The sequence below is a fragment of the Anolis carolinensis genome, chromosome 1 (genome assembly GCF_035594765.1).
Source record: "Anolis carolinensis isolate JA03-04 chromosome 1, rAnoCar3.1.pri, whole genome shotgun sequence".
NCBI classification, from domain to species: Eukaryota; Metazoa; Chordata; class Lepidosauria; order Squamata; family Dactyloidae; genus Anolis; species Anolis carolinensis.
The window spans coordinates 261425682-261437705 of record NC_085841.1 but is presented as its reverse complement, the minus strand read 5'-3'; the positions used below and the strand labels follow the sequence as shown (position 1 = coordinate 261437705).

Below are 12024 nucleotides of genomic sequence, written 5' to 3'. Positions count from 1 at the left end.
CCCTGCTCTAAGAGCTACCTTACTTTACTTGTAAAAAGGCAGAAAGTGTGCTGACAGCAGAAGAAATCTACTTTTTCCAAGGATTCTATGAGAGTGGAGCTACAGGAACTAATGCCACCTGTCTCCACCGTCTCTTTCCACTGTTGAATTTGCACAGTGAATCCCTCATTCACTTGTATATTGGCAATTACAGATATTCCAAAAATCACCCCCCCCCCCCAAAAAAATCCCCTTGCGCCCAGCATTTCAGATAAGGGGTATATATTAAAACATACTCCCAAGTTGTTAGTGTACATCTTGAGGCCTCTGCTCTCTTGACAGTCTTCATTTCACACATGTGTTAGCATATACAGTCAGCCCTCCACATTCACTGAGGTTAGGGGCACAGAACCCCTGTGAAAACGGAAAACTACAAATAAAAATAATTGTATTTTAAAATTATGTTTCCCATCTGTGCATAAAATGTTTTTTTTAATTATTTTTACAACATCTCTAGGAATTTCTAGGTATCTCAGCACACTTTTATGATCAACTTCCATTCAAAGCTGTCCATAGAATTGTATTGGAGGACCTAACGATTCCTAGAGAGAACTTTTTAATCAAATCTGCAAAAGTGAAAACTACAAATGTGGAGGGCCAACTGCAATACCAGTGTGGAACTTGTTAAAAAGATAACAAAATGCTTCTGTTTTGTTTTTAAAGTTCAAAAGATTCATTAAGAAGTAATTCACCTGTGGAGATGGAAACCAGCACAGAGCCAGTGGATCCTCTTAGTGCAAATGTCACTGCACTTGCAAATCAGACGGAAGGTACGAGTACTGGAATAACGCAAAAACACATTATACAAAAAAGAGGGAACTTGCTATGCACTTAAAATAAGAGGTGTTTACAATTGTCTTAATGTCATTCAGCTTCCAGACTGTATGGGTGGTGGACATTCAAATGTGACTCATAGGTATTGAATCTTTGCGATTGTGAAATGAATAGGAAACATAGCTATTGTGAACAATCATATACTTCGGCAGCTATGAACAGTTATAAATATGGCAAAGAATATAGAATATTGTTTAGGAACTACACAAACATCAGAATCTTTGGGCTTTTTTGAACAACTGGACATCCACCAATTTCCATCTTATTCCAAAGGATATCTGATTATTCCGTTTATTGATTTTGTGTGTATTGTTCTGGAAGCTTTTTCAGCTGAGTAAATGCTTTAAACAGTTTCATATGTAAACATGTTCATGGTTAAAATTGTTTTCTGCAGCTGCAGGAAGTGTTGCAATGGAAGCTGGTTCTGACGGTGAAGATGATGTGGAAAATGCAGACAAGGTGACTGAGACGGTCATGAACGGCAGCATGAAGGAAACCCTTAGCCTTACTGTAGATGCTAAGACTGAAACAGCTGTCTTCAAAAGGTGAGAAAACCAGTCCTCTTGTGATTCACCTTAAGGAGGCTTTGATTAATGTAATCTTTAAACTGTTGGTCTGGTCTTCCATTCTTCATCTTAGTAGCATTTAAAAATATAACATCCTGATAAAACAAGAACTTTATTTAAAAGAGTGAAAGAGTTAAAAGTCTGGGTTCATGTTCCTTTTCTGTGAACTTCACTAAACCCATTTCTAAATGTTATGCCTCTTTGATAGTGTTTTTAAAAACCACCCTGACATACCAACTTGTGAATCAGAAATTTATTGCCTCTTTTAGTATAGCTTTTATTTCTCTAATTTAATTTTTTTAAAATTCTAGTGCTATTGTAATCCCCTTTAAATGTTTTAATAAAAAGAGAGATAAGTTACTTTACTACAACTTAGAAAGTAATACAGTATAGTTAATGAGACAGTAATCTGTAGTGATCTGAGTGTTGGAATACAATTTTGGGACGCTAGGATTCAAATCCCTGCCACCACGGAACCCAGCAGATGACATGGGGCAAGTCACACTCTCTCAGCCTCAGAATAAGTCAATGGCAACCACCCTCTGAACAAATCAAGCCAAGAAAATGGTTTGATAGAGTCTTATCGTTACAATTTGTTAGTAAACAACTTGAGGATACACACCAAGTGAGAGTGTCTGTTACACTAATATTTTATGGTACAGATACTAATATTAAAATGTTGCTTTAAAAAAAGCACTGTCCTGTAGTAGTGTTATCTTTGTGTCTGTGCATAATAAATCATATTGCTTTTGAAGCATTCAGGTATTATTTGGGAGAAATTGAAGTTTGTTTTGTATTTATTTATTTATCCTGTGTGCATATTTTTTATTTTTTTTAAAGCAACTTGCTAAATTTGTTTGTTAAGTCAATGCTTATGCAGGTTCCATTGAGTAAATGTGTGGATGATGCAGTTGGGATTTACAACTCCATTTAACACTGCAGCTTAGGAACACATTCCCCTCCAATTAATGTGCAAAAGAAACGAGGCTCCAAAAGTAACAAAGTACTTTATGCTTTTTTAAGTTCTGGCCTCTATTCCTTAATGATTAATATATTAAATGAGAATCTTATTGAGGTTTGTTGATACCCTGTATTCAGATTTTAGTTGGCATAGATAACCCAGAATCCATTAAATACCTAGATTGGCAAAATTTCCATATATTTTATGTGATTTCCAATAATTGTTACTTATGCTAGTGTCCTTTCTAAAGTGGTATTTAGATTTATCAGATACTATGGGAAAACAAAAAACATTGTTGGATTAAGCTGAAGCTTTTCAGAATGGTGTATGTATATGCTGTTTCTCATTTAAGCAGTAATACATTCATATTTCTTTTTCATTTCTCATTTCCCAATAGATAATGAGGTTTGGAGAAGATTTTGCCATATTCTTCATTAAAAACAAACAATATTGCCACTTAAGGCTGATATACGAGTAATTTGGCCTCCAGCATATCATAGATATAACCTAGTCCCTCTGGTAATTTTAATTTTAATTTCCCTGTCATGGCATAATCTGATAGTATGTTGAGGAGTGGCATTCACTTGGTTCAGTTGATGCGGTATCAAATGGGAAAGCTATCTCTATCATACCCCACTGAGATCTTGTAAATGTTACTGATGTGACAGTGTAGTAAAGGGGATTTACTTCTGAAGTTCTTCTGTACCCAGTGCCTACAGATTGCTTTTCATAGAATCATATCAGAGAATCATAGAGTCAGAAGAGACCGCAAGGGCCATCCAGTCCACCCTCATTCTACCCTGCAGAAATCATCCAGCTGCTGCTTAAATACCTCTAGAGGACATTCTGCCACCCTTTGAGGCAACATATTCCACTGTCTAACAGGTCTTAGCATCAGGAAGTTCTTCCCAATGTTTAGGTGGAATCTCTTTTCCTGCAATTTGAACCCATTGCTCCATTGTGGCCTACTCTCAAGAGCAGTAGAAAATAAACTTGCCCCGCTTTCAAATATTTAAACATGGCTATCATGTCCCCTCTTTGCCATTTTTTCTCCAAGCTAAACCAAACCAGCTCTTTAAGCCAGTTTTAATAGGGCTTGATTTCCAAATCTTTGATCATTTTGGTCAGTCTTCTCTGGACACATTCCAACTTTTCAATATCCTTTCTGAGTTGTGCACATAATGCAATACAGAATTTTGTCTCCATGGCCCCTCTGGCCTGGAGGTATATTGTTCTGCAGCATCCCGCCTTCTGAAACAGTGCCTTCTTTCCCCTTCTTCTGCTTCCTATTCCTCCACTCACCACTCAATTTCTCTTCATTTCTTAATTAGTGGCTTGCTTTACTAAAGGAGGGGGTGGAGAAGACACCAACTCTTCATGCTCAGGCCCTCTGCATGCTTTTGCTTCTGCCATGGTGTTAGGAATCAGCTGCCTCCAGTACCTGGCAGCTCCTGCAGCAGTCTCCCTCTCACTGACAGGCCCTGGTAGTTTTAGCAGGTCTGCACAGAGCATGTTGAGATTATTCCTAAGTGAAGGGCTGGTTTCAAATTCCCAGCATCCTGCTTCCTTTCACTATAGTTGCTTTACAATAACTTTACTTTCTAACAGCTTCCCAGTCATTCTCTGTCCATTTCTGCAGTGCTGCCCCTTCTAATAGCGTCAGCAGTTATTGCATCTACATACATAGTGAAAAGTGACACTGCCATCTACTGGGATGTGGCTATTGCTGCATCCTAAATAACAAAATTGCAAGGCAGTGCTGCCAACTAGTAGAGTCTAATTGTTGTTGACGTTTACTGAAAATAGATACAAAATATTTGAAGAAATGTCCTCTCTAGTAATTAATTGTGCTTTTTTAAGGGGGGGGGGGTCAAAATGTGTTTCCCTTTTATCTTTCTAGTAGCAAGGGAACAATAGGTGCACTGTTGTGAGTTTCAAAATGTTATGTCTGGACTATCCAGGAATCTGTGGTCCCTGGGGATCACTCCCATTCGGCCAGCCATCCTGCCAGATGGGATTTTGTGGCTGTTCACACTGAAATCTGGTGTGACTGGCACCCCAAAGCATCTGTTCAGGATCAGTTTCTTGGCTTATTCAGTACACACCTCACTCTTTAAGGACAGTGGAAAACAGTGGAGACAGATACATCCTTCCTCACCATATATCTTCTCCCTCATTTACCAGTTGGAGAAGACATAAGGGCAAAAAACACCAGGTGTTAAGATGGCTCATTCTGAGGTCAGAGGCTCACTCTGAAAGAGACACAAGTGTCACTGGTTACACTAGTGTATCTGTTTGGAAGGAATCAGTTCCTTGACCACACTTCCATCTATGACAGATTTAGTTGAAAGCTTCTAGGAAGTTCACCTTGTTTTCTTAGTCTCAGACTGGGGGAGAACTTGTTCATATTGAACTGCCAAGCAGTGAAAGCCGAAGACATTTAGATGCAGAAGAGAAATAGGAAGTTTAAGTGGCCCTTAAATGAAAAGCCACAGTTCTAGGCAGTCTTTGGTGTGTCATCTTTGAGGGAACCTTCCCCCCCCCCCCCCCCCCCCCCGGGGAATTCTGCAGGTGCCCTTATGCCTCCCCTTTCAGCCTATCTGAGGAAGGAAAATTGTTGTCTGCCCTTCAATTCAATTCTAGTCAAGATTCCAAGTTGGAAAATCTTGTTGACAGTGAGCTCAATCAGGAGAGTAGGTGAACTCTGCATTTTCAACCTGATAATGTCCGTCTCCATACCAACCTGTCCTTTGTTTCAAGGCTGAACTCCCTGAGGAGCAACTAGAGATCAAAACAGAGATTAAAACAGAGAATAAAATAAAATATCTGGGAGTAATATTGATCTCTAGTAATGCTAAGTTGCTGAAAAATAACTATGAACAATTGTGAACAAAGATACAAAGAGATTTAGAAAAATGGAAATATCAAAATGTCTCCCTTCTAGGACGCATTGCGATAATTAAAATGGCCATCTTACTTCAGTTACTATTCCAAACGTTGCCAACAATTAGAAATGAGCATCTCTTCAAAAATGGAATTCGGACATAACGAAATTTATATGGAAAAACAAAAAGCCAAGGATAAAACTAAAGATACTAATGGATGACAAAAAGAAAGGAGGACTCGGTTTACCTGATCTCAAGCTGTACTATGAAGCCTGTAGTCTGGTATGGTTGAAGGATTGGACTACTTTTAATCAAACTAAATTATTAATACTAGAAGGCCATGATTTAAGATCTGGGTGGCATGACTATCTATAGTATAACAAAAGGAAAACTGAAAAAAAAATTCAGAAGTCATTTTATTAGAGCCTCCCTAATTAGAATATGGGAAAAATACAAACAAAGGCTATATGACAAAACCCGGTTATGGATTTCTCCTATAGAGGCGAGACACAAAAGAGAATTGGCCACGGAAAATTGGCTAACTTACCAACAATTACTTTACTAATTCTTGATTATTGTTTTTTTTTTTAATCAACTCACAAGAAGAAATGATGCAGGAATTTAAAAAATTAACATAGTTCCAATACTTCCAAATAAAACAATGTTATAAAGAAGATGCAAAAACAGGCTTTAAACAAGAACAAGGTCTATGGGAACTAGTAATGAAGAAGGAGAAAAAAATTATAAGAACAATATACCAACAGCTACTCCAATGGACCACAGAGGATGAACAGATCAAAGACTGTCAAATAAAATGGGCACAGGATTTTGGACACAATATTAGAATAAATCAGTGCGAAGAAATCTGGAACAAAAAACTAAAATTCTCCACAGCAATTGACATACGTGAAAACTGGTACAAAATGCAATTTCTGTGGTACCATACACCTGTCAAGATTGCAAAATTTAACAAATAATGTCCAATAAATGTTGGAAATGAAAAAAGGAAATTGGTACTTTCTTCCATCAATGGTGGACATGTAAAAAAGTTAAAAAGTTCTGGAAAGACGTACACAAGATGTCACAAAAATATTAAAAATCAATTTTGCCTTAACAACAGACATGTACCTGCTCGGCTTAACAAATGTAAAACTAAATGTAAATTAAAACAAAATGTTTTTCCTTATGTGCACGGCGGCAAGACTCGTCTTAGCTAAAGTGTGGAAACAGGAGAAAATACCATCCCCAGATGATTGGACCTTGAAAATGTTTGGCATAATACAGATGGACTGTTTGACACAGAAACTAAGAAATGCAAAAAAACAAAAAACAAAAACAAAAACCAGACTGGTCGGGCTTTAAAGAATTTATTCAGAGTAGAGGAACATCACTCATTATAAATCTATCTGATTGGTCAGGCCACACCTGGAATACTGTGTCCAATTCTAGGCACTGCAGTTGAAGGGAGATGTTGACAAGCTGGAATATGTCCAGAGGAGGGCAACTAAAATGATCAAAGATCTGGAGAACAAGCCCTATGAGGAGCGGTTTAAAGAGCTGGGCATGTTTAGCCTGCAGAAGAGAAGGCTGAGAGGAGACATGATAGCCATGTACAAATATGTGAGGGGAAGTCATAGGGAGGAAGGAGAAAGTTTGTTTTCTGCTGTTGAACAATGGCTTCAAACTACAGGAAAGGAGATTCCACCTGAACATCAGGAAGAAATTCCTCACTGTGAGGGCTGTTCGACAGTGGAACTCTCTCCTCCAGGCTGTGGTGGAGGCTCCTTCCTTGGAGGCTTTTAAGCAAAGGCTGGATGGCCATCTGTCGGGGGTGCTTTGAATGAGATTTCCTGCTTCTTGGCGGGGGGTTGGACTAGATGGCCCATGAGGGCTCTTCCAAGTCTACTATTCTCTGATTCTATGATGTATAAATGGTAATAATGGAATAAAAACTGGAACAAACAACAGTTGAAAATGCAAAAAAAGACAATTACCCCAAAGAGGACAATGGGAAGTCATAGTTTTAACTCACGGGATGTATGTGGGTTCCTTTTTTCCCCCCTCTTTCTTTTCTTTCTTTCTTTCTTTCTTTCTTTCACCTTTCCCCCCCCTACTTTCCTATGCCTCCACAACCAATATTTCCCCCCACTTTGGCTGTAATTATCAAAATAATCGCAATAAAAACTATTAAAAAAAAAAAAGCTGAACTCCCTCTCCCATAGAAGCCAGGATAGTTTAAATCCTTTTTATCCCAGGGAGAAATAATGACATAAATTGGATGCGTACAATCAGCACTTTGAGGCGAACAGACTTCCATAAATCCGATAGCCTGCCTTCAAAGCATCTAAGCCTGAGTTCCAAACATCATGATGTCAGGCTGGAAAAGTCCTCACTGTTTCCCAGAATCAGAGGGACTTCTGCCACATAAAATGGTCAAAAATTAATTTGCATGGTTCACCCCTCAAAGGGCAACTAGAAGGTACTTCAACTCTAGATATTTTTCATTGATCAGTGGTAACAGTTTGGATGGCCAGGCCAACATCTTGATCTGTATGTTTAAATTAACCCTAGATGTCCTTTTGTCTTGCTGCAAGTTTACCTGAATGCACAAACGTTAAGCTGTGGAAATACGAGTTGTGAACTTGCTGCACCAAACCTTTAGTATATATTATTTCAACAGTCCTGTATTTTTACTGCTTGGTATTTTTCTTACATTATTTATCAAAGGGCCACATCTGATAAGCATTTATATGGATATTTTAATACAAATGTATATTATGTATATATCAGTTCTAAAGGTGCATGTGTGAATTGGACTGCTTTTTAAATACATGGCAGTTGTGACTGAGGAAAGATGAGACATATCTTACCAAAATTTTCAAAGTTGGGAACGTCAGAGCAGTTTTTCCATGAAATTATGAAATTCCCCACCAGAAGTCTGCATTCTACACTGAGGCCCAATTCTCACCAAAGCAGGTAGGGCAGTAAAATTGTCTGGGCTTTTCTAGAGGACTGGACCTCCTGTTAGTCTGCAATGTCAGAAGACTTTGTTGTTTCTACGGAAACAGACTAGTCCTTTTTATTTAGCATAGACTTCCATACTTGTGCAGAAACCTGCTAGTAGTCTTGAAGATATCTAAGATACTTGGTTGTGTCTGAATGTTTTCATTGCGGCCACTAGGTGGCAGCCTCATATGATGGAATGTTTTCCCTTACAAAAGGAACAATTTTAATTTTCCTCATAAAAATCTAACCTATAAGGAAGCTGATACATGTACAAGTCCTTGTCTCAGTCTGAAGTGATTAACTCGTTTTACTACTTCATCTGCTGTGAGAAATGGGTCTGAGATTTGCTGAAATTTTGATACTGTTTGCCCTCATCCAAAGGGAGTAGTTTATTTAGATATTTTGAATAATGGTGTGTAATAAGCAACTGCTGCTTGGTTGCATTATAAATAGGCTAGTTCCATGGGCTATTTTTGCCAAAAGTCTTGATGGTATTTTTTTATATTCCTTTTCTGTTTTTCCCCTCCCCCCTCACTTTTGGCTTCAGAGTGTTGAAATCCTATCGGTATGTACAGAAAAGGATACTGAATGTGTTTCACTTTGGGCACCATGTACATTCTTTTTCCTCTTTTTACTACTCTGTAATCTTACATCCTGCATTTTTTCCAGTCCAGTTCCTTTAAAGTAAACATAAACTGATGCCAGTGATGAATGTAACAGAACCCACAACCTTGTGCTTGTATTCCATGTTTCAGTCATTTCTAAAATTTGTTTGCATGTTACCTCTGAACCCTTTCTCCCCAAACCTCTCACAAATGCATGATAACACTAATGTTTAATACACAAATGAAACTGTAACCCATTTCTTCATTAGTGAGGAAGGAAAACTGTCTACCTCGCAAGATGCTTCTTGTAAATACGTAGTGGAGAACACGGAAGCTGGAGAAGAAACTCCTGTAACTCCACAACCTGCTTGCAGCAATCTAGAACAGAGGTAGCGCTTCATCAACTTTTCTGCTAGTGGATTTATTTATGTATTTAACACTAGTATCTGCCATATGCTAATCTAAAGTAGTGTGACACTAAAAGGGGAGAGGAAAATAAAACCAGAAAACCAGGATTAGTTCTTAGTTTAACACATCTCCCAGCAGCAATTGTGTGTGTTGTGGCAACAAACACAATTATTAGGGTGGTTTTTAAATCTAATTTAGGTGGATTTTAACTAGTGATTTACAGATTTTATTAATATTTATGGTTTTAACTTGTTTTGAATTTTTATATTGTATGTTTTTACTGGCCATAAGCCACCCTGGGCCCTTGAGTGGGGAAAGGCAGGGTATACATCCCATAAACAATCAAACAACTGGTGATGTTTAAGGGAAATTGCTTCTAGCAGAATCTGAGTATGAGGTAGAACTATGGTCTGAGCCCCAACACTCACATTTCTTTGAATCCTTTGGTCTGATGTCATACCATTTTACAGAAGTTCTCCTAACATGTTACTCACACATTCAAGCCCCATGTCACCACAGATGACCCCCCCCCCCGGCCCATTTTCTGCACCCATTTACCCTGGTTTCTCTGCAAGTCTCAGCATACCCCCCCCACCCCCCAAATACAACTCACACTGGCGTTTTTTGTCCCTTTTTTACGACCATTTACAGAAGCCCAAGTGATACTGCAAAGTAAAATTCTGGATTACTACTTTTTCTAACTGTGGTTCTGGACCTATGTGGGAGCCTTGAGGTACTGGGTGAGGAGGGAACATAAAAGGATAGAACACTAAAAAGTGTTAAGGTATATTCTACTAAAACTGAGATCTTTCTTTTCCTCTATAGGACTGATCAACCAGCTCTTCTAGCAGAGGCATCTGTTAATGGCCCTGTATGATATGTGATATTGACTGCTGTTGGCTGAAGAATATGAACTGATACCCAAGGATTTGTTTCTCTTGAGGATTTCATCTAGAGCCCATTGGAGCCAGTCACTGCTGCACTAATTTCACAAGGGATCAGGACCAGCAACATTTATATTCTAGATTTTAAGACATTGTACAGAAATTCATAAGTGTAAAAATTGCACATTGAGAAATACCAAGAAATTTTTGCGTATGTTTATATTGTATTGTTCTAAATGATGGGTGGTCTGTGAAATAAGATCTTGCCACCCAAGTAACAATAGTAGTGATACTATAGTTAAAATGGCTGTAAGAATAGTTTTATAAAAAAGTGAATACACAAATCTAATGTATTTGAGGCATAACTATTTGACAATTAGTGACCAAAGTATTTAGCAGTTCTCATAATTTTCAGTAGCCCCTTTTTCAAATTTTGAAGTCCATATTTTTTCCATTTTGGCAAAAAATTGTTCAACTGCAAAAGCCCCTTTAAATATTTTGGTTGTTTTAGATTTAAAACAATGATTTAAAAAAATGGTGTTCAACATTTTACAGCAGGCTTTCAATTGATAATTGTTTTCTGTATGGTTTAAACCAGATAAAATGTAAGTCTATTGGTAGAGATTTTAAGTATTTATTGTTACAACTTAGTTGACAAATTGACGTTACTGTAAAGCCATATGTTCTGTTAAGTCTTGTTTGCTTGAAAACAATACCTTACAGGTGAAGCACTAGACTATTTTGAAGTGCACATGGCTTGTTGTGTATTTAAGTGATTCACCTACTTTTTAACCCATTCACCAACATGTACTTTTAATTCAAAGCAGTATGAAATCAAACATTTTGGAACAATCTTCATATTTAAAACATACTGTAATCCTTTTGACAAATCAACTAAATATAATGAAATGCCAGTGCTGCTCATGTAATTACAGTTCATGCGTTTTAAAGGTATAATATCTTTAAATATCAAAATTGGGCACTTGAGCATGTTGTTATACTTTCACTGTTTTGATCTGTGTGAAGTTTTTCATTTGTAAGTTTTCAACCAGTTTTTTTTTCATAACTGGCTTGTGTATATATATATAGTGATTATGGAAACTAATTGTAATTTATAATTTTCTATGTCATGAAATTCCAACCGCCTTCTCAAAAAGGAGCAATATATTGTATATTGCCACATTGTCTGGTGGAAGGGTTAAAGTACTTCACCTTTTGCACTTTTAGATGCAAATCCATTTTTATTTCTTTAATAGAAAGTTATTCATTTATTTTTACATCATTTGTTTTCCTGACCAGTATTTAAAAGCCAAAAGGATACTCTAAACAATGGCCAATGACTTACTTTAGAAAGTGTCCCAAGCTATGTGCCTAATACTACATTGCATACAGAAATAAAAACAAATGTATACTGGTATGCTTATTCTTTTATTTCCAACTTCATGGGAGTTAACTTATTTGCATCCCAAATAGATGTTTAGCAGTATTAAAGGCTATTAATAGTTTATAGATATATGGCAGAAAGAGATTGTGCTGCTGCTTTCCCTTCATCCACTACAAAATAGGAAGTAAATGTCAAGTTCCGGCAGCTAAATATACATCATGATTCCAACTTCTGGGGAAATAAAGTAGTCATATTTCTTGTTACATTAGAAATAGAGCAGCAGATCTGTGATTTCACTTTCATAACAGCTCTGTTTTTCAGTAGACACTTCATAATGTTACAAAGAAATTGCTAGCTGGGGTGATGGTAGTTGCAGTCTAAAATATCTGGATAGTAGTGCATTAGGGAAAAGTACATCAGGCTTTTTGCAGTACTCCCCTGAATCAGGAGCC

The 12024-nt window shown here is 37.4% G+C and overlaps 1 protein-coding gene across 8 annotated transcripts in view; it reads left to right on the top strand.

Moving 5' to 3' along the window:
* The window catches only part of ppp6r3 (protein phosphatase 6 regulatory subunit 3), a 92723-nt gene extending 81118 nt beyond the window's left edge, over positions 1–11605 (top strand). For 4 of the 8 annotated variants that reach the window (XM_062967563.1, XM_062967565.1, XM_062967562.1 and 1 more), the window contains 5 exons: positions 703–809; positions 1268–1418; positions 8839–8856; positions 9166–9285; positions 10130–11605. In XM_062967563.1, the coding sequence (XP_062823633.1) occupies positions 703–809; positions 1268–1418; positions 8839–8856; positions 9166–9285; positions 10130–10181 (448 nt within the window). In that variant the 3' untranslated portion in view covers positions 10182–11605. The remainder of the gene's footprint in view (positions 1–702; positions 810–1267; positions 1419–8838; positions 8857–9165; positions 9286–10129) is intronic. The other 4 variants (XM_062967566.1, XM_062967564.1, XM_062967561.1 and 1 more) reach the window with 2 other exon arrangements.
* The last annotated feature ends 419 nt before the right edge of the window (positions 11606–12024 follow it).